At 38.7% G+C, this 17,346-nt stretch overlaps 4 protein-coding genes across 7 annotated transcripts in view; 1 reads left to right on the top strand and 3 right to left on the bottom strand.

The window, feature by feature from the left end:
- Positions 1–3,839, bottom strand: grtp1a (growth hormone regulated TBC protein 1a). The gene is made up of 8 exons (XM_077712502.1): positions 3,294–3,839; positions 2,238–2,389; positions 2,004–2,162; positions 1,757–1,881; positions 1,140–1,236; positions 890–1,062; positions 589–774; positions 1–516 (listed from the first exon to the last, which is right to left on the bottom strand). Exons 1-8 carry the CDS (start codon positions 3,362–3,364, stop codon positions 421–423), a joined length of 1,059 nt encoding a protein of 352 aa, XP_077568628.1. The 5' UTR covers positions 3,365–3,839; the 3' UTR covers positions 1–420.
- The window catches only part of slc9d1 (solute carrier family 9 member D1), a 23,650-nt gene continuing 9,949 nt past the window's right edge, over positions 3,646–17,346 (top strand). The window contains exons 1-3 of the mRNA XM_077712494.1: positions 3,646–3,797; positions 5,068–5,220; positions 17,148–17,288. The gene's annotated coding sequence lies outside the window, so the exon portion shown is untranslated. The remainder of the gene's footprint in view (positions 3,798–5,067; positions 5,221–17,147; positions 17,289–17,346) is intronic.
- Positions 8,818–12,513, bottom strand: adprhl1 (ADP-ribosylhydrolase like 1). The gene is made up of 7 exons (XM_077712501.1): positions 11,672–12,513; positions 10,627–10,791; positions 10,413–10,538; positions 10,174–10,314; positions 9,888–10,015; positions 9,678–9,810; positions 8,818–9,596 (listed from the first exon to the last, which is right to left on the bottom strand). Exons 1-7 carry the CDS (start codon positions 11,883–11,885, stop codon positions 9,427–9,429), a joined length of 1,077 nt encoding a protein of 358 aa, XP_077568627.1. The 5' UTR covers positions 11,886–12,513; the 3' UTR covers positions 8,818–9,426.
- Positions 13,229–17,346, bottom strand: part of dcun1d2b (DCN1, defective in cullin neddylation 1, domain containing 2b) — a 4,953-nt gene continuing 835 nt past the window's right edge. For 3 of the 4 annotated variants that reach the window (XM_077712507.1, XM_077712505.1, XM_077712506.1), the window contains exons 2-7: positions 15,891–16,107; positions 15,647–15,815; positions 15,264–15,394; positions 15,105–15,187; positions 14,893–14,989; positions 13,229–14,735 (exon numbers count right to left, since the gene is read on the bottom strand). In XM_077712507.1, coding sequence (XP_077568633.1) covers positions 14,656–14,735; positions 14,893–14,989; positions 15,105–15,187; positions 15,264–15,394; positions 15,647–15,815; positions 15,891–16,065 — 735 coding nt within the window. In that variant the 5' untranslated portion in view covers positions 16,066–16,107 and the 3' untranslated portion in view covers positions 13,229–14,655. Of the gene's footprint in view, positions 14,736–14,892; positions 14,990–15,104; positions 15,188–15,263; positions 15,395–15,646; positions 15,816–15,890; positions 16,108–17,087; positions 17,328–17,346 lie in introns of those variants that run through there. The other variant, XM_077712504.1, reaches the window with a different exon arrangement.

The following is a 17,346-nucleotide window of genomic DNA, read 5'->3' on the forward strand; positions in this document are numbered from 1 at the left end:
TCTTAGAATTAAGTTATATTTTGGTCACATACAATGAGTGGTGGACCACATGAAATGTAGGATTCTTAAGCTTAAGACATATTTTCAATTCATTCACATTGGAAAAAGTTCATCACCAAAGTAGAATAGACATTAAATACACCGAGACATAACTTAGCAGCTCTAAGTACAAAACAAGACCTACTTTGACATATATGTGGAGTGTATGCATTGCCTGACCAAACAAGACCTACTTTGACATATATGCGGAGTGTATGCATTGCCTGCAATCTTTGATTTTCTACCTAAAAAGATTCATATTTTCACATGGGTGCAAAAATCACATGATCGTGTTTCAATGAGGTCAAGGTGCAAAAAGATGTTTGGTCCCTTTTCTGTTTTTTTGTTTGTTTTTTTAAAAGTTCATGGAAGAAAGATAATTCATTTTCCCTCCTCAGAAATGATATGTGCCCGACAGGCTGTTCTGAGCTTAGTCAGTGTTGCAATGGAGAGACTTCCAGGTTCAGTGAAGATTGTCTGGGACAAGAAAAACTGGATCAACAATTAGAACACATAAGCAAAGCTTTTGTTTTCTCTGCCTTCTCTTACCTGCATGAAAGAATGACATTCATCCACAAATGGTCCCTGTGCCATCAGTTTGAAGATTTGACATATGTCTGGCAAGGACTGGGCTTGTTCAATTAGATTTCTGTAGCGAAGAATGAGTGTCAGTGCGACACGGAACAGTATTTTGGAGCCTTCGTAGAAAAGGCAATCCCAAATTCGTAAGACAGTCTGAAACAAAGGGCATTAAAATAAAACACACTGTTGACATTGAGTGTAGCGAGAATTGTTGTATTGTAGAATGGCAAATTTAAAGCTTTTTTTTATAAATCTAAACCTCACTCACCTCCACAGGCAGAATGTCTATGTAGAGACAGATGAACCATCGAGATACCACTAGAGTCCACATTACATTGTGATCTGCCATGACCTTCCAAACTTTGGGGTACTTGACCCTCACCAGCTCCCCCAACACTTCCTGATCTGTTTTCAAGCCGAGCATGGCTGGACTGTAGTAGTCTGCCGTCAAACACACTGTGCGTCACTCAATAGGTCAAGAAATAGAATGATAAAATAACACAAACATACACACACACCTGGTAAAATCCTGCCAACAAGTGCATCCATCAGCCAGAAAGATTTTTCTTCATCTTTTGTTACGATGAGGAGATACCCAGCTATAAAATTCATGCCCTAATGATAAAAAAAAACACTGTTGACAAAGACAAATAGTAACCCTAATGTTTGATGATCACTAAAGGGATATGTTGACAATCCAAAGTACTCTACAATTAACATCCATCCTCTTTCGGGTGGTGGGGTGCTGGAGCCTATCCCAGCTCATTTAAGGCAAAAGGCAGATTATACCGTAAACTGGTCGCCGGTTCTATGTCGAATTTATATTTATAAAAAATGTCTTGCCAGTTACATTGACAAGAAAACACTTTGGCAAACATAAAAAGTAAAATTATCATTGTAATGGCTTTATTTAGAAAATCTGCAATGTACTGTTAGTACGCCCTATACGTACTAAGATGCACTGTACCTATAGAGCAGGTTCTTTAAAAAAATCAATTAATTGAAAAGGTTCCATTACAGGAATTCCTGGTCTGGTGGTATTCTACAATGTTTGAACATAAATGTCAAAAATGAATAGGTGTTTTCTAATTTTATTTTTTTTTCCAATTCAGTGTTTTTTGTCTTTTTCTATTACCTGACAATAACCCACAGATGCATTGTGGTGACCGTAGGCCCGCAGCACATTGTACAAAGCTTTCTGCAGACACGGGTTGGATGTCTTCCGAAACAGCACATGGTCAGGAAACGTTCTGTTCAAGTCTTGAAAGGAAAAGTGAAATCAGACACCTTCAAGAGCAGTCGATTGTGTCACATGTGAACCTGGGCTATCTAGTATGGATAAAAAAAATAAAAATAAAATAAAAACACAACCCCAAACTAACCTGTAGAGATGGTATCCACCAATTTGGGGTCATGTTGAGCACCAAGCAGGGTCTGGTAGTATCCTGGATTCTTCTCTAGCTGCTCTTGAGCTCCACTAGCCACCATCCAGATCAGAGCTCGATGCTCATTGGGTATTCCTTTACGTATATAGCGCTTCACTGAAGTAGAAGGAAAATTAAGGTTTGCTGTCTGTAAAACAAAGTTGTTGTGGTGCTTTGCCTTTTTACACATACATTTCAAATTCCTCTGGACCTTGTGCTTGCCCTTCAGCAGTTTTGACCACTTGATGGACCTTTGAGTGAGCACCACGAGATACTGCGACATTAGTTGCTCATATGACTCGTAGTCAAAGTCTTTTGGACGCTCAAAGCCGTATGGATCCACGCTGCGTGATATATAGCAAAATGACGATTATACACTATTAATTATTTGAGCAGCATTGTCAGGATGAATTGACACTTTTTCCAACTTAGTTATGTGGATTTGCACATTCTGTTAAACACATACAGAAAAATAAACACTCAAAATCAACAGTTAGGCGTTTACATCATGGTCTACTCATGTAACCTTTGACTCGAATACTGGAATACTGTCTATATTTTGCTGTGGGGAGAGTGGGTGGCTCAGAGTAGTACCTTTAAGATGATTAGGTAACATAATAAGCTTAAGACTTCAAAGAAGAGTGAACACTTAGGTGGGAAATAAGCACTGCAGTCACTTGAATTCACCTGACATGTTGAAAACTAAATATTTACAGTTGGCGTCAACAGTTTCTATTATCAAAACAAAGGCAATCCTTCCATGAAGAAGGTAACATTAAAAGGCCTGTTGGTAAAAAGTATGAATTGCAATTCCAAGATGTTTTGATACAAACTATTTTGGCTCTTTCTTACAGTAAGTAACATAACAAAAGGGGGTGGGGGTGTTTTTATTTGTAACAACTCTGCAAACATTGTTCATAATACAATAGATTTGTTGTACTACTGTAAAATGAGAAATATACACGTGTCATTTGCCCCAGTCAATCAATCAATGAGTGCCCTATAAGAGATTATAGTTGAATTCATTCCAGACCTTCATTAAAAATAAATCATATTTTTTAAGCATAGTATCAGGTGTTGCCATGAAATGTCTCGTGTGCTTTACGAGTTGTCGCGGTATTTCGGCTAATATTGACAGGTGAATACAATTTGGGACTGATATGATTTCGCATATGTCAAAATGTGAAACTATGACATGAGATGATGTATGCAGTTTTAACCGGTATATTTGAGATGAATAATCCATACCTGTCCACTCTGCTTTTGGCTGTGCCACCGGGGGAAGAGGTAATAGTAGTAGTAGTAGTGTTTTTCTCCATAGCTTTTCTCTTTTCCTCGCCCCTTTTCCTTCTTTCCCGGCCGAGATGTATTAGAGTTCAGCTTTAGTAGAATTGGATCTGTTTTGCCCTGCAATATTGCTAAACGCTATTCAATGAAATACATTTTAAAGCATCGTTGTTTCCTTTCTCCGGGTACTTAAGTAAATCGCTTTATATTTGTTGAACAATTTCGCCATATGGAGAGAACTTGTAGTCGGACTTTCTCCTCCATTCAAATGCACCTGCTGTTTTGGCTCGCCTTCTTCGTCACATCGGGACAATACGGTGCAAAGATTGTGAAGATCTTGTCTGCAAAGCTAAAGATTTGCTTGATCTCCCAAGGTTGTTGTTGGAAGAAGCTATAGACTCGACAAGTTTACACAGGGACTCGCATGTAAATCACTAAACCACGTGGTGCCTTCACGTGCATCAGGTAACTTGCCAATGTGTGTGTGTAGTCCTTTCATTTAGTTCACGGGAGGCAAACAAGTTGGACACAGAGCCAAAATCTTAAACTGAAAGTCAAAGAGCCACACCTTAATGCAGAAGCAGCATGAAAAAAAATCCCAACTGCCAAATTACTTTTTAAATATAATTCATGATTTGATGTTAATGGGCCCTGGTGAATTGGAGTGTATTTTTAACAAATAATACCATACCTGTCAACTGGTACGTTCTCGCCGTAATTGGTACAACTGAAAGCCCATTTTTATATTGGTACGCTGTACACATGAAAATGGTACGCTAAACGGTGATTTTGAGAAAAAAAAATAAATTAAGGCACTTTCTAGCCATTTTTCACCATCCGCCATTGTTTCTTCCCGGAAACGCATGTCTGCCAAGTGATATATCATATATCACTTGAAACGAAAATGAAACGAAATGTTTATCATGATCTTTTTTTTTTAGCCAATCAGAGGCGCCGGTACATATAATATGTACCGGCGCCTCTGATTGGCTAAAAAAAAAAGATCATGATAAACATTTCGTTTCATTTTGGAACTTTGAAAGCAATAAACACATAAACATACATTTTCTACTTGTTGTTCGTGATTTTTTACAAAAAAGTAAAGTGGTAAGATTTTCCATGTATTTATACATATATGTAAGGGCGAAAACAAAATTTGGTAAGATCACAAATGGTTCGAGGTTGACAGGTATGTAATACAAATAAGCGAAACTTGAAACGAGGCACAGTAGATACAAAATATGATCAGAAGCGAAGAAGTGCATTTATTTTGGCCGGGAGCCGCATGTGACTCGAGAGCCTGGTGTTTGCCATCCCTTGGTTTAGTTGGATAGGCCAGACATGAATCAGAATCACAACAACACTCTACATTTGTGCCAATAAGTTAAACTGCTGTTTCCACTTCCTATAGGCATACTATAATATTTAACTTTTGATTGTATGGTCTCCAACCCTTCTCCCTATGTCTGTTTTAATATCCCAACAAAGTTTCCTGAAACTGAAACATGTTTTATCAGGACAACACACTTGTGAATGCCAGGAGGCAGGGTGGAGACAGTACTATTGTTAAAGGGAGTAACATTAGCTTTATAGTGTATATAAGGCAGAAATTATCTTCATTTAAAACTTGCTGAAGGTGAATGTGGAATTGTGGTATGGGTAATCATATATAGTACTTGTGACAACAAACTCAGGCACATTTTAATGTTTTTTTTCTTTCTTTTAATGCTCACAGGTCCTGGGATGAGATCCCGCTTGAGGTACATTAAGTGGTCTCATCTTCTCAGCCCAAGGGTTCCATATCGGATACTGGACTTTGCATGATCTCGTTGTGACTGTGGGGGTCTACTCCAAGTCTGCCAGTCTCCGTTCTCCAAATATATGCATGGTAGGTTGTTTGCTCACACCAAATTGTGGGCATATGTGTGGAAATGTTAGTATAAAGATTTTGTTTTTTTGTCTCTGGGACCCAGTTCATGGTGCGCCCATCACCCTCTGCAAATGAATGAATGAATACAAAGGTTGCCTCTTTAATATTATTTCAATGACTTAAACTTCAAATAGTAATATAATTGATTTATTTATGGATCACACAGTTCATAGTTTACACAGACAGTATTTTAAGGCCTCAATTAACTACGTGGGGAACAAAAGGGTCCAATAACATGTGACCTTAGTTATTTAAAAACTGGGTGAAATCTTGAAAGGTTCCTTTTTTCTTATCAGACCAGTTTTCCTTTTGAATTCATATTGATTTGTTTGTCTAGTTTTTGAAACTCCCATCCTTGTATGTGTACTGTGTAGTTAGCACCAATCTAGAAAGTAAAGGTGTCCGTAAATCGAATGACTTTGGGTTTGTATGTCTGCTTGACAGATGGGTCTTCATAGTTTATAGAAGTATACTTTGGTCTCTGAACCTTTTGGGGGGCTTTAACAGGGTACATAAGCATGCTGACTGTGGCCTGAGGTTTAGAACAATCTGGTACTTCTGTACATCTTTCTTTGCCTTCAAACCCTTCAATCCCATCATTTTTTGTCTGGAATGTTGTCTCTGTTGCTGCATTGACACTTTCCACCTTCATATTAAAAGGACAAGGCTCCTTTGGTCTCTGAACCTTTTGGGGTGTTTTAGCAGGGTGCATAAGCATGCTGACTGTGGCCTCAGGTTGAGAACAATGTGGTACTTCTGTACATCTTTCTTTGTCATCAAACCCTCCAATCCCATCATTTTGGGGCTGGAATGTTGTCTCTGTTGCTGCATTGACACTTTCCACCATGTTAAAAGGACAAGGCTCCTCAAAAGTCCTCTTTGTTTTTAATCCAGCTCCCAGAGCATTTTTAGAAGTATTTGGTGGCGAAGTCATCATTTCAGCCAAAGCAGCTACTGTGTGCAGTGCTGATTGACAGGAGGGATACATAATGTCATCACATTGTTGAGCATCGAATCGACAAATGTGTGGAAAGGTATAGTGGTGCGTTCTTACAGCTTTTTGCTGATTTGGGTCATGCATCAATTCTTTACCAATTGAGAATCCCCCTAAATTGGTGTGTTCTTCTATGATTTTAATCTCCAGGCCAGATGAAGTTTTATCTTTCTCTTTTTTGAAATATTGCTTAGGAGAAGAGTCCTTACATATGGACCATAGCATGGTCAATGGAAGAATAAGGGCCAAATTGCACTTGGGTGGGGTGTCGCTTTGCAGAAGAACCTTGTGTGGCCTCAGAAGTGACCAGTGTGTTACACATCTAAAATGTACTGTTTCCTGACTAGCATAGTTCAGTTTAGCTGTGGTACATCTTTGTGCTTGTATTTTGCCAGAACCCCAATATTGTCCACCTTCATTTGTATTATCATCTACTAAATGAAAACTCTTATTATTGTTATCCAAATCTGGCTGCATTTGCTCTACTTTCAAGTTCAGGCCTTGCATTTTTTCAGGCTTTTTTTGGTCCTCGTTTGTGCTCTTATTTGATGTCAACGGCACAGTTAAACTTTTCAATGGGACCTTTTTACACTGTATTTGTTTGTGGCTAATTGCATCCATGGCTGGTTTGTGCACCCCCTCACAGCAAACGACCCGCTGTTTTACACTGACTATTCCAGAAGGTCTCTCACTTGAATATTTTGATTTGATCCCTTTAGACACAATGGCAATGTTCTCAAATCTTGCCATCAAGCATGACATGAGGATCCCCTTTCCAGTTACTGTTGTATTCATTGGCTGCTTTGATGTCTCTAGTCTTATTACCTTCTGCTCAGTAATGGCAAACTTGGCCACAATATCTTTTACACTCCGGCTTCTCTTCAGCTTGTGCTCTCTTGTTTCTTTGCTATTTTTGCGAATTGCATGTCCACTATCTTGCTTGTGATTCTGAACATTGGACATGGCTCTCCTGGGTGATAGACTTCCTACCTCCCTTCTGTTTGTTAGTGGGGGTTTAGAGGTGGCGCTTATGAATTTGGATTGGAGCAGCCGGAATGTAGTAAGACGCTGGGCGACTGGTTCTTCTATGTGTCCGTCTTCTCCACACATCCTTTTACAAATCTCTTGTTTTTGTCCTTGTCGTTTCTCCTCTCCGATTGTAGAACTTTTTTTCCAAGGTTCTCTTTTGCTCATTTTATGGAAGGCCTGATTCACTGGCATGTGACTTGTCTTAAATTCTTCCTGTTTAAGTGAAATCTGGATTTTCTGAACAGAGCCAATTCTCTTTCTCTCGGGGAAAGGTGTAAAAACTAGCTCATCCACATCTTGGGTTCTGGGAGTCCTGTTGAATAGGTCCTGCGTCAGGTAGTGCAGGAGAGCTTCCAGAATCCCACGGAGCGCAGGATGGCAGTTGCATACCTGTCAACTGGTACGTTCTCGCCGTAATTGGTACAACTGAAAGCCCATTTTTATATTGGTACGCTGTACACATGAAAATGGTACGCTAAACGGTGATTTTGAGAAAAAAAAATAAATTAAGGCACTTTCTAGCCATTTTTCACCATCCGCCATTGTTTCTTCCCGGAAACGCATGTCTGCCAAGTGATATATCATATATCATTTAGCCAATCAGAGGCGCCGGTACATATAATATGTACCGGCGCCTCTGATTGGCTAAAAAAAAAAGATCATGATAAACATTTCGTTTTGTAACACTTTCACCATGTGATTTCCGTTTCCTGTTCCCTTGTTTATGTTTACTTTCATTTGATCAGCTGTTTCTGGCATTTTCTACTTGTTGTTCGTGATTTTTTACAAAAAAGTAAAGTGGTAAGATTTTCCATGTATTTATACATATATGTAAGGGCGAAAACAAAATTTGGTAAGATCACAAATGGTTCGAGGTTGACAGGTATGCAGTTGCGGTCTCTTAACAACTTCCGCAACGCACTGGCATCAGGGCTGATACAGGCTTTCTGAGAATCTGGTCTATAGGAAAATAGAGGATAAGCAAAACTTAAGGCACGTGACTATGTTTAGTTTAGCAGTTTAATAAATATATTAAATCATTTATATTTCAGTTTTCTTTTTTTCAAATATGTCCAGTTTAACTTAGCTCCCACAGAGTAACCATTAAATGAAAAATAGCTCTTCATTTTTCTCCCATGGATAAAAAGATATGCAAATATACATCCTGAAGCTCTGCCACCTTAATTGACTACTTTTTTCCCCCTAATATAATGTCAGACAAGATGCAATACTGCAGATAAAAGAGTAAGAAGTGAATTATATAGTTCACTTTTTACACTTCATGTTTGTGGCTATTGCCTATGATCTATTTTTAAAAACACCATGGTGAAAAGAATAAAAGAGAAAAAGAATAAACTCCCTGCTAAACAGGATTTCCATTAATCAGAATTGATTAGTTCATTGCACAATGCGCAAAATACAATTAAAGTAGGAGCATACATCCAGCAACATTATCATTCAGAAATATCAAAATAAAAGTCAGGGGCTTTGTATATTTAAGTACTTTTTAATAAGTGATGTGTTATGGTTAATTCACATGCTATAACTAATGGGTGAATCACATTTCAGATGGCCTATATAAATATACTATTGCACTACACACAGATGGTATGGATAAGTAATTCCATAAGTGAAGTCTCCATCAAATGACAGTTTTCAAACTTTATCTAAATGACAATGTCTTGTGAGTTTATAAATTGTATTAATATTTTGTGTGCAGTGCAATATGTATAAAAAGCATCAGTTTCAGTGGTCTTAATACAGGTTAGCAGTAAAAAAATAAGTGGTGTGTTACCACAGTTTACTTTAAGATGCCATAAGATTACTTTGGCCCAGAGCAATGAAACACACTCCAACCCATTTAGTGTATATTTAAATCCATTCTACTCATATAATGTTGAAAATACTTCATATGGAATATAGGCATATTAGTTAATTGAAATAATTGGCACACAATAGCTTATCCTCATGTGATCCGTTGGTGAAATATAAATAAAAATTTATAAATTGCAAGAAAAGGGTGAAAGGGTGAATAGGGTGAAAAGAGAAAATTGCACTAAAAGAAATCTGCCAGGACTAGAGAAAAGTGCAGGGATGAGGGGTCTTTCCATTGAAAACTATTCTGCTTGTGAAGTGGAGTTTTACTTGTCTATGCACTTCTCCGCTGATGCTGCTTTGTAAAGCTCTTCTCCAAGCTTCTCCAAACGCTCCCTTTTATCTAAATCCTGGTATAGGCTTGAAGGAACTTGTTTTAGACCATGCATTAGGCCATAGAGACAACCCGCGATTAGGCCCGTGGCTTCACTCTCCCCTAAAATAATACAGAAATCACAGAGAAAAAGGTCTTCTAACCAATTCACCAATCTATACTTCAAATTACTCGAGAACTAACCTCCATGAAACATGGCTCTTTTGCATAGTTCCGCCCAGTCATTCCCAGCAATCAGAAGAGCATCATAGGCTATCATAGGGGCATCATGTCCCCTACGGCCAGCACGCCCTTCTGAACTCCATCGCTTGTACATCTGTATTAACGAAAATTCAGAGTTGTAAGAGAAGCTTCTAACTGTATTCTGAAGTTGAACTTTTGAGAAGGAATTACCTTATCTGTGTCTTCAGCATCATAGCGATTATCAAACAATGGTTTGTTCTGCCCATCTTTTTCTAAACCCCTTTCTTCCAAGTAAAATTGCCACTTTGCCTCAAAGTAGAACCAGTTTTCCTGATATTCTGCACAAATTGAGGTTAAAACATTACCCTTTGTCATAATGTGCACACAGTCCTGACCTATGTTAAAATGGGGCACTGTCCAATTCATTGGTTCATTATGCCATGCTGGTTCAGTTGACACAGCAATATTTTGTATATGAACAGAAATTTAGTCTCACCGGCTATATGGCGTATGGTTTTCTTAAGGTACTCCTCAGCACGAGGGATGACCTTCATGAGGTCACGGCCCCAGGTATTTAGTGGTTTATTTTGGATTGCGTAGGATGCAAACAGTGCTGTTGTCAGGGAACCTAGGAATCCTGAAAGTGTAATGGTAATTAGAAGTGAAACTAGGTTTTAGGTAGAAGAAAATATATATTCACAACTGCTAAGAAAAAACAGGCTGTGGTTAGATCACCTGTGGGATGGTTGTGGGTCATCCGGCCAGTTTCAATGCTGACCTCTACTAGACTGTCAAGGCTCTCAGGTTGCCAGTATCTCATTCCCACACACATGGCCTTGGCAGCTGCCCCGAACCCCGACCCTAAACAGACACATGAAATTCAGATTTTTTTTCCCCTCAATCCTTTCTGATTTTACTGTAAGAGAAGCACCCCCCAATCCTCAGTGACCTTTTTCATTAAAGGGTGTATGCCAAGCAAGGAGAAAATTATGAGGTTTGAGGTGCACACAGCCCTCCACTGTAGCTGGATCGGGATTTCTACCCTGAAGAGACGCCATAGCTTGAACGTAGAGACGCACCAGCTCGCGGTAAAGATCCTCCAAACACCAGTAATCTGTATACACAGAGAGTAATTCTGAGCCATTCATAATTGGCACGCAAGAGGAGACGAGTGTTGCTGAAGTGGGCTAAGTTTAGCTTCAGTCTACAACGCAACAGATTAGAGCAAGCATACCTCAAGCAAGTGGCAACAGTACAACACAAACTGGTTAGCTGGGATGCACGAGGAACTCTCAAAGCCATTGATGAAAAAGGACCAAGTCTAATATGAAGCTCTTTTGCACGTTCAAATTGACTGATTAAAAATGTCACAAGGAGAAGAGGAATATAATTGCATACATAAAATACACAGTCAATTATTTGAAAAGGGGAAGAGGAACATATAGTTTTCCATTTGTTTCTATTATATGGCTAGTCATCCTTCAAAAAACATGTTTTTATTTAAATTGAACACGCACTAAACAATTCTATTTAATGGAAAGTAATATTTCAGTCTGGCTCTTTTCATGTTATATATATACTGTACGTGTGCATGTGTGCCAGTATTCCAGGATACTATGGCTAAATGGGGATACCTAATCTCAAAAGATGTCATCACTATATTATTGCAACCTTGTCACCAGCAAATTCTGACCAGCTATTGTTCAATGGGAGCCTGTCTTTTGTATGCTATTTTAAACTTCACCCTCCTGAATATTTATTGCCATCTTTTGAAGGGCTTAAGATGATTCATGATCAGGTCATAGAGACTGCATTACGTCGGAAATATATTTTGACTTTTGCCTGGATGCCAGGACCTAAGACTGTCTACAATGGTTTTCTTTCAGAAACATTGTTAAAGGAATTGTCTAATAACCAAAAAAATCTACAAAAACAAAACAAAAAAAGACTTAAATAGTAAACAATGTTTAACACAATCCAGACCTCAAATATACCTGTTGTGAGGGCCTCTGCTGTTGTCATGTGCATTAACGTTGCATCACTCAATGGCCAGTTATCAGGGTCCAGTTTTAGTGCTCCCAGGCCGCCCAAAGACCCCAGTTCTTCTTGGATCTTTTTGCCTGATGTGCAACTTTCCCAGTGACCTTTTCTGTAGCCCAAAGCATCACCAACACCACCCAGGACCATACCTGCCTTGAATTTTTCCATGGTTTGTGAGTCCCAGTTTAGGCACGTTAATAGCACTCCCAAATAATCAGAGCCACAAGATTCTATGAACTTCCAACAAATGTTCAAGTTTTGAATTCCTTTCAGTCTTAGCTCTTATTCCACCCCCCAGAGATGAAAAAAAAAAAACACAACAAAAAAAAGGGCGTGGACAAGATCTGCCACAAAATAATCTACAAAACGTTTGACAGTGGCAACATTTTCATAGTCCTTGTGTCTTTACCCACTTTCAAGATCGTAGCAGTCCTCCAGTTTTTGACCAGTAGTCCGTGGGAAATCCAGTTCAGTCGTATGCAGTGCACAAATACACACTCTGTGTCAAGAGTGGTCACTCGTATCAAAGTTCTACATTGTCGTCCATAGCTTCTTTTTGCTGTCAGTGCTATGTCTCCTAAAAAGGCAACCCCCTTTGCTCTATCGCTTAAAAGCCCTCAGTTTGTTGGTGGTGATGGAGCCTGGAAGAGATACTAATTTGCTGCTCGTCAGCTGGTGCTGGACCATGTTGATATTCCACCACACCCCATGGGAGGAGAGTAATGATGAATCATCTTCAGTTTAACCAATCATTCTTTGTAGCCCAAGTAAATCCTAAACATACTATTTCAGACCTATTTAAGTACTACCCAGTTGTCCTGCCTTTTAGTTAACCTGACGCTTTTCCGTAAACTGTTGAGAAAAGCAGCCAAATGTTTTATTTGAAACCTATCCTTGGGTATACCTTGTATCCTCAAACCCTTATGTGAATGGTCATTTGATTGTAAACCCAAACATTTAGGTAACAAGAGACATACCACGACCACAAGGGCTTAAGGAGAATGACAATGATGATGACATGAAGTTGGAATGTAACCTGATAAGAGACAACTGTTACCGAGCAGATATAGACTCTCTCACATACAAATACATACCAGACAGGACTTCTTGTACGGCAATCAGCGTCACTGTCTTTGAAATGTTTACATATTGTTTTGAATAATTAATATTGAAACATCGACATATAAACAAAAGTAGTGATGTTGTCAATACAATGTCTTGAAAATCAATCAGTGACTATAAAATGTTTTTTTTTTTTTTTAGAAAACAGCTTTTTTTGGGATGCATTTATTTTATACTTTGAATCAATCCACCTTTACTATGCCACACCTTAGTTCTGCACTGTACTGATTCAAGTATTCTGTGTTTGTAGTTGTAAAATCCCCATTTTTAACACATTGGTTTACAAATGGAAAATTATACACATCCAAGGTACTGTAACAGAGTCAAACAATCAATTGATTTCCTTCATGATCAGGCAAAGTTAATAAGTAATGAGATAGTCATCTCAATTAATTTCTCTGACATGCTTTATTGATGATCTTTTGTAAAACAATGACACTTTCATTGGGTGAAAAAAAAATCTCTTTCCTTGCTATGGAAAACTTTAGAGTGACCAGAAACAGATAACATGTACAAAAATGTAACACATTGACCATCTTTAAGATGTTACATTTTCCATTCACAATGCCATGCACTGAGGTCACCAGCGTATGTATAATTCACAATAATTGTGCAAGCAAGCCTAGCGTACCAAAAGTACACCTGGAGCTCTGAAATATGGGTGTAACTCCTCAAAACCCGTTTTCTTGCATCTACATTTAATGCATGTTTGAGAATCACATTTTGAAAGCTTTCTGAAGACAACAGTGCAAATTAATGTATTGCAAGTTAATAAGTCTTGGTAACAAATGAAAGAGAATAAATGTGTGACGTATTAACGCTTCACCTCATGGGGTGTCTTTAAATGGGTCTCGTTCAAAGCTAGTGACAATTTCAATGTGAGACATTTTCTGATACAATGTATTTATTATGGAATTATGAGCTCAGTGTAAACAGAATACATTTCAAATACGGATGAATTGAATGTTGATGTGAAATGTAGCAGCTTTCAGTGCGCTAGAAAATGTGAATATATATATATCTGTGCACTTAATCCTCATTCACCAGGATATGTGCTAGTTTCTTGCGCATTTTTTTCTACTTGCACTCTGCTGAAGAAATTGAAAAAAATGTTTTTTTATTAAATGGTATGAAACTGAGGGCCAACTATTCATGATTAAATACAGTGTTATACTGTAAGTACTGTGAACTTGCTGGTATTAAAAGTGAAATGCACACTCCCGTGGTGAATGATCACCTTAGAGTACAAAATATGGCGCGCCATATTCAACTTAATCCATGTTAAAAATAACCACAAATAGCCATTTACTAGTTATAAAAGCAAATTAAAATGTTCATCATGAAACCAACCACAACATTCATATAATAACAACCAAGTGCACATTTTTCTCATCTCTCACTGAGTGTCAGAGATTGTCAATGGCAACTTTTGCTCAACAGAAACATGGAGGATTTATTGTACCGTTCCATTCTTTTACTGGCAAATGGAAGACGCAAGGTGCTTTTGCACCAAAAAAGCTCACTCTCACTGCCCCCTTCATGTGCAAAAGATTTAGGTCAGTGAGCCAAGTCCACACCGGCATGGTGAAGGTTTGTCCATAAATGACAAGTACCAAGAGACCGTCACTTCTGAAGTCGACAAAAACATCTTCATCCATGAACAGGCAGGCATCTCACGCAGGCTCAAAGTTCAAGAACACTGCCGACAAGACTACCGTGAATGTCTGTTTGGCTTATTGTTTGAAAAGTATCATTCACTTCAGAAAAAAGGAAAAAAACGGGAGAGTAGTCCAGTCACAGCAATAAGCATGGAACATTATGTCATGCCGCCCTTCCCCCCCAACACGATTGGTCGGGCAAACTCCACAAAGTCATCTATAAGAACAGGCCATGCCCCTGTGAAGAAAGTTGGAAAAAATACAGAATTAGTTACAGTTAAAGTGGTTGAGCTGCAAATAATATCCCTTGATAAAAATAATGTCTAATGCAAGAGGAGCAGTCAGACGATCAACATGTAGATTTATTGTCACAATTTACAACTTCATTAACTCACCCTCCTCATCATAATTTGACATGTCATCTGCAATCATATTGCCAAAATCAAGAAGGAGATTCCATGTGTCTTTTGGGATAGAGCGCTTGTGATGCTCCTGAGTGCAACACAGTAACATCCCCATAGTTGAAAAGGAGAAAGAAAAAAAATAAATTCTACCATTCCACTGATTCTAATCCAACATGCCTGAGTTTGGTTACTTTCCCTCTCACCTGCAAGAATCTGTTCCAAAGATCCAAAAACTTGAAGCGACCATTGAGGACTAGATTCCAGTAAGCAACCGCCATCTCCAACTCTGAAAAAGGAAGAAACATGGACCAAATCAGTTTGGATAAATACACATGTCAAAACATTTCCATTTTTCTTCTTACCTAAACCTTTCTGTCCTGGATTCTTGGCGAAATTAAAAGTAAATTGGTAAAAGTCTTTAAATTTCCCAGTGTCTTTCAGCTCCTGCTCTAGTCTGGGAAGGATGGCTTTCAGTTTGTCTGGAGTGTCACAACTGGATGGAATTCAAGAAGAGAAAATTTTTATTAACATTTATTCAGTGCCATTAGCGGCAACATACGTCCAAGAGGGAGCAGAGTAAAGACTAGGGTATGACAGGACTAGGTAACCTTTACTCATTGGGTGCAATTGATGCTAACACTAACGGAGGTTAGTCTAGACTCTAGAGTAAGAATCTCATGTAGCGTAAAGATATAATTTGATAATTTCGGAATATTCTAGTCAGTCATTTTTGAGTACTTCTCACCCAAGGTCTGCCATTCCATCCAGGAACTCTTTCTTGCTGAACTCGCATTGTGTGGCTGCCCTGAACTTCCATGCTACCACCAATATGCTCATGCTGGCCGGGTCTAGGGTCAAGTCATCGCAAAACTGTTGAATTCCATCGATACCGATTTTGTTGTCATCCTGGGGGTCTGCAAAGATGGAACAGAAATGTGATCAAACTACTGTAGATGGGCCTCTCAGTCTCTCAGTCCAAAAATACTCACCTTTATACCTGTTATAGAGCTGTTCCAGCTTCTTGCGATCTACTGAATTTTTCATGGATTCTTTATAGTACAGGTCCGGATTTTGGAAGTAGTTGTCAGTTGCAACTTCTAGTTTCCAATCATTCTGTGATAGGCAATACATGGCAGTCCTCTCTCCTGCCTGTGTGAAGGACATGAACTGCCGAACTTTGTCTCTCTGCGACGACTTTAACTTATGCTGGAAGAAGAATTCACACCACAAGTGCCATTGGGGTAAACAATGGACCATGAATAAACAGTGGAAGTCAACACAACATTGCAAAACCTTCAACTACGCAACACTTAAAATGTGGTGCTCATTTAACTCATTAAGTGCCATTTGTTATTGGCACTTTATGAGTTGATTGAGATGTCCAATCAATTTTGACTCGGAGGGTTTGCAGCAAATCTTTATGGCAGTGAAAAATGAGCATTTGCAGTCAGTACTCCCAGTTTGAATGAACTGGACCCGTATCGTTTGGGGTTGTGTCGTTTTAATACTCAGCTTCGGCCCTAAATCTGGCTATTTTGGGAATATTTGTTTTGGGTTACGAGATCGGATCTGATGGAGTATTACCATGTCTTATCAGCTGCTGTAAATCAGACCACTGGGTTAACTCAGTAGGATTGCTTCTGTTTAGAAACCAATGATAGTACATTAGCAGTGTAATATTTGTGAAACGAAACATTTCTAAAAGAGGCATCTGAAGGACACACTGAAATAAAGAAAACATGATTCATTATATGAATAGAGCTACTCTTACAGCTTTTAATGTTAAACTAGATAGAATTTATATATTTATTATTTAATGTGTTTTTCTAACCATGTATGGCAGAGGTTTGCTGCAATACAGTTTACAATATTTTGTAAAACCAAGTAAAAAGGAAATCTATAATACTGATCGAGTTATTTTCAGCATGAATAAATAAAATAAATCACCATAACATGGAAAAAAAAATCGGAGGAAAAAGTTGAAATATAAATCTGCATTGAGATTTTCATAGTCTCGTTGTCATTGGCATGCAACGAGTTAATATGGACGGATGCACGTGTTTGTTTTCAACAGCAACACTACTACTTCTGTGCTTTTGTGAAATACTAAACCAAACGCAGGTGCGTGCAGACGAAAGATGGAAGAAGCTCGAAAAGAATGACTCAAATCTCCCGATTATTTACACCTTTATGATGCAATGATAAATGAATCCAGAACTGGTCAGCATCCGCTGTTACTCTTGCAGGACTGCCGACTCGAGCCACCTGGGATCGAACAGTGCCCATTCACCGATCCGTGACACGAAGACACGGGATCCTAAGAGTGGTCTCAGCGATCGGAAGAGCAGCAAAGGGGGTGTTTGCAACCCACTCCCAAAAAGGAAAAGGTACGTGCCCCGAGCGCTGTCGTGCCCGTTCCAAATATACCAACCACTGACCTTCCCT

Source organism: Stigmatopora nigra, chromosome 3 (genome assembly GCF_051989575.1).
Source record: "Stigmatopora nigra isolate UIUO_SnigA chromosome 3, RoL_Snig_1.1, whole genome shotgun sequence".
Classification (NCBI taxonomy): domain Eukaryota; kingdom Metazoa; phylum Chordata; class Actinopteri; order Syngnathiformes; family Syngnathidae; genus Stigmatopora; species Stigmatopora nigra.

Excerpts from the sequence above, each read along its gene's own strand:
- grtp1a (XM_077712502.1), bottom strand. The coding sequence starts at position 3,364 with ATGGAGAAAAACACTACTACTACTACTATTACCTCTTCCCCCGGTGGC. Across the intron at positions 2,390-3,293 it reads GCCAAAAGCAGAGTGGACAG|CGTGGATCCATACGGCTTTG; the intron begins GTATGGATTATT and ends TATATCACGCAG. Across the intron at positions 775-889 it reads TAGACATTCTGCCTGTGGAG|ACTGTCTTACGAATTTGGGA; the intron begins GTGAGTGAGGTT and ends CCTTTGTTTCAG.
- adprhl1 (XM_077712501.1), bottom strand. The coding sequence starts at position 11,885 with ATGGAAAAATTCAAGGCAGGTATGGTCCTGGGTGGTGTTGGTGATGCT. Across the intron at positions 10,792-11,671 it reads AGCAGAGGCCCTCACAACAG|ATTACTGGTGTTTGGAGGAT; the intron begins GTATATTTGAGG and ends CTGTGTATACAG. Across the intron at positions 9,811-9,887 it reads ATGCTGAAGACACAGATAAG|ATGTACAAGCGATGGAGTTC; the intron begins GTAATTCCTTCT and ends TCGTTAATACAG.